Source organism: Penaeus chinensis, chromosome 39 (genome assembly GCF_019202785.1).
Source record: "Penaeus chinensis breed Huanghai No. 1 chromosome 39, ASM1920278v2, whole genome shotgun sequence".
Lineage (NCBI taxonomy): Eukaryota > Metazoa > Arthropoda > Malacostraca > Decapoda > Penaeidae > Penaeus > Penaeus chinensis.
The window spans coordinates 14,181,395-14,183,894 of NC_061857.1; the positions used below are offsets into that span (position 1 = coordinate 14,181,395).

General features: G+C 33.4%; 1 protein-coding gene across 1 annotated transcript in view; it reads left to right on the top strand.

Moving 5' to 3' along the window:
* LOC125046464 (aspartate aminotransferase-like) overlaps positions 1-2,500 on the top strand; it is a 7,135-nt gene that overhangs the window by 483 nt on the left and 4,152 nt on the right. The window contains exons 2-4 of the mRNA XM_047644243.1: positions 634-734; positions 1,218-1,350; positions 1,821-1,955. Coding sequence (XP_047500199.1) covers positions 634-734; positions 1,218-1,350; positions 1,821-1,955 — 369 coding nt within the window. The remainder of the gene's footprint in view (positions 1-633; positions 735-1,217; positions 1,351-1,820; positions 1,956-2,500) is intronic.

The window sequence follows — 2,500 nt, forward strand, 5'->3', positions numbered from 1 at the left end:
TGTGTGTGTGTGTGTGTGTGTGTGTGTGTGTGTGTGTGTGTGTGTGTGTGTGTGTGTGTGTGTGTGTGTGTGTGTGTGTGTGTGTGGTTGTGTGTGTGTGTGTGTGTGTGTGTGTGTGTGTGTGTGTGTGTGTGTGTGTGTGTGTGTGATGAGAAAGAGAGAGAGATGAGATGAGAAAGAGAGAAAAATGAAAAAGTTAGTGAGAGAGAGAGAGATAGGATATGGAAAAGAGAGAGTGAGTGAATGAATAAGTGAGAGAGAACGAGACCGAGAGAGTTTTAATACATACATAGGAATATATTGTGCCGTGTGTATGCATGTGTGTGTATGCACACACACAATACATACATAGGAATATATTGTACCGTGCACACACACACACACACACACACACACACACACACACACACACACACACACACACACACACACACACACACACACACACACACACACACACATATTTATGTGTGAGGTTGTGTGACTATATATATATATATATATATATATATATATATATATAATGTCATTATGATTATTGTTATCATTATTGTTTTATTTTATATAAATCATTTTATATGTTGTCTAGCAAACGTCTTAGCTTTAGTGATATAAGCCTATCTCTACTTACAGAAAAAAACACAATGAATAAAGAAAACGAAGTCCTAAAAGATCTGGTGAGGGCAGACTTGGCCAATTCCACTGCTGCCTCAAATCTCGCCTTCAATGAGAAGGTAAGTTTATATGTTAAATAGACGATTCGAAATAGTTCACGCCTGTTATTAATGTCTTTATCCTTTTGCTGTCTTTATTACAGGCGTATTTTCATTTCTTTGTTTTGTTTACTTACGTACTCTAATGACTGGTTTTGTTTAATGATTATTTATTATTATTATTATTATTATTATTATTATTATTATTATTATCATTATCATTATTGTTATTATTATTTATTTACTTACTTTGATGACTGGCTTTGTTTACTGATTATTATATGTATTATTTTATCATTAATATCTCATTTCCTTGTTTTCCTTACTTTGTCTACTTTACTTGCTTAGAGCAAGTAACTTAACTTGCTTACGTATTCTCCTTATTTACTTTCTTACTTATATCACTGACTTTACTTACTCTACTTATATTCTTACTTACCTATTCCCCTTATATTCTTTCCTTCCTTGTGCCATTGACTTTACTTACTCTACTTATACTCACAGGTAAAGGCAATGATAAGATCGGGAAGGAAGGTTTACCACTTCGCATTCGGCCAGTCTCCGTTCCCCATTCCGCCATGCTTAGTGAAGGCCATGCAGGAGTATGCTCATGTACACGATTATTTACCCATGACAGGTAAGGGTGATTTTTTCTACGTTTTTACACCTCTTAATGAACCTAGAGTTTACAGCTTGGTGTTTCCTTTTCCTTCAACCTTAGAAGAATCACCAGTGAGTGAGAGGCGTGGTTAATGGGATTAAAAGAGGTTTTATGATAGGTTAGTGAGAGGAGAGTTTAGTGAGAGGAAAAAAAAAGGGTTGAAGGGGAGAAGAAAAAAAATCCGATGAAAATGTTTACATATCTATCCATGGTTGGATGTGACAAATGTATGTATGTATGTGTATATATGTATATATATACATATATATGTATATATTGAGAACGATTATTTATCAATGCAAGTTAATGTTAGAGATAAATTGATAGATAAATAAAGATAATAGATAGATAAAAACTAACTAACTTATTTTCTTATAACATAAGAAATTAAATTCAATGAGAACGACTTTTATTACGACCTCTCCCCCCCCCCCCCCACTCCCCAGGCCTTCTTGAACTCCGAGAAGAGCTGGTGAAGTTCCACGCTCGCTACGACCACCTCGCCCTAGACGTAGATAGCATGGTGGTTGGACCAGGCAGTAAAGAACTCATTTACCTGACCATGGCAACTTTTAGCGGAGGTAAAGTGCCTGTACCATGATTCGATTCATTCCGTGCCTCATACTCATACTATTTTACTTTATACATATATTTACTCATACTCGTACTGCATTTTACTTATACTAAATCATAGTCATACTGTTTTATATTGAAACTGTCATATTCATACTGCTCTATACTTATATCGAAATTATACTCATATTGCTTTATATTCATATTTAAATTATACTCATACTACATCAAACTCACATTATCTCATACTCATATTAGCTCATACTACCTCATACTCACATTAAATATTTTATACTCACACTATATCATGTTCATACTATTTTATACTCATACTATATCATAATCACTTCATAAAATAAAAAGAAATGACATCTTGTCTTCACAGTCATTGAATTATCAGTTTCTTTAAATTACGCAATAAAAGTAGTTTATTATTTGTCATTAATACAAGGTATGATAATCATTATCATTATTAGTGTTGCAGTTATCGTTGTTGTTACTACTAGCAACATCATCATCATCATCCTAATTATTATTATTAATATATCAGTAT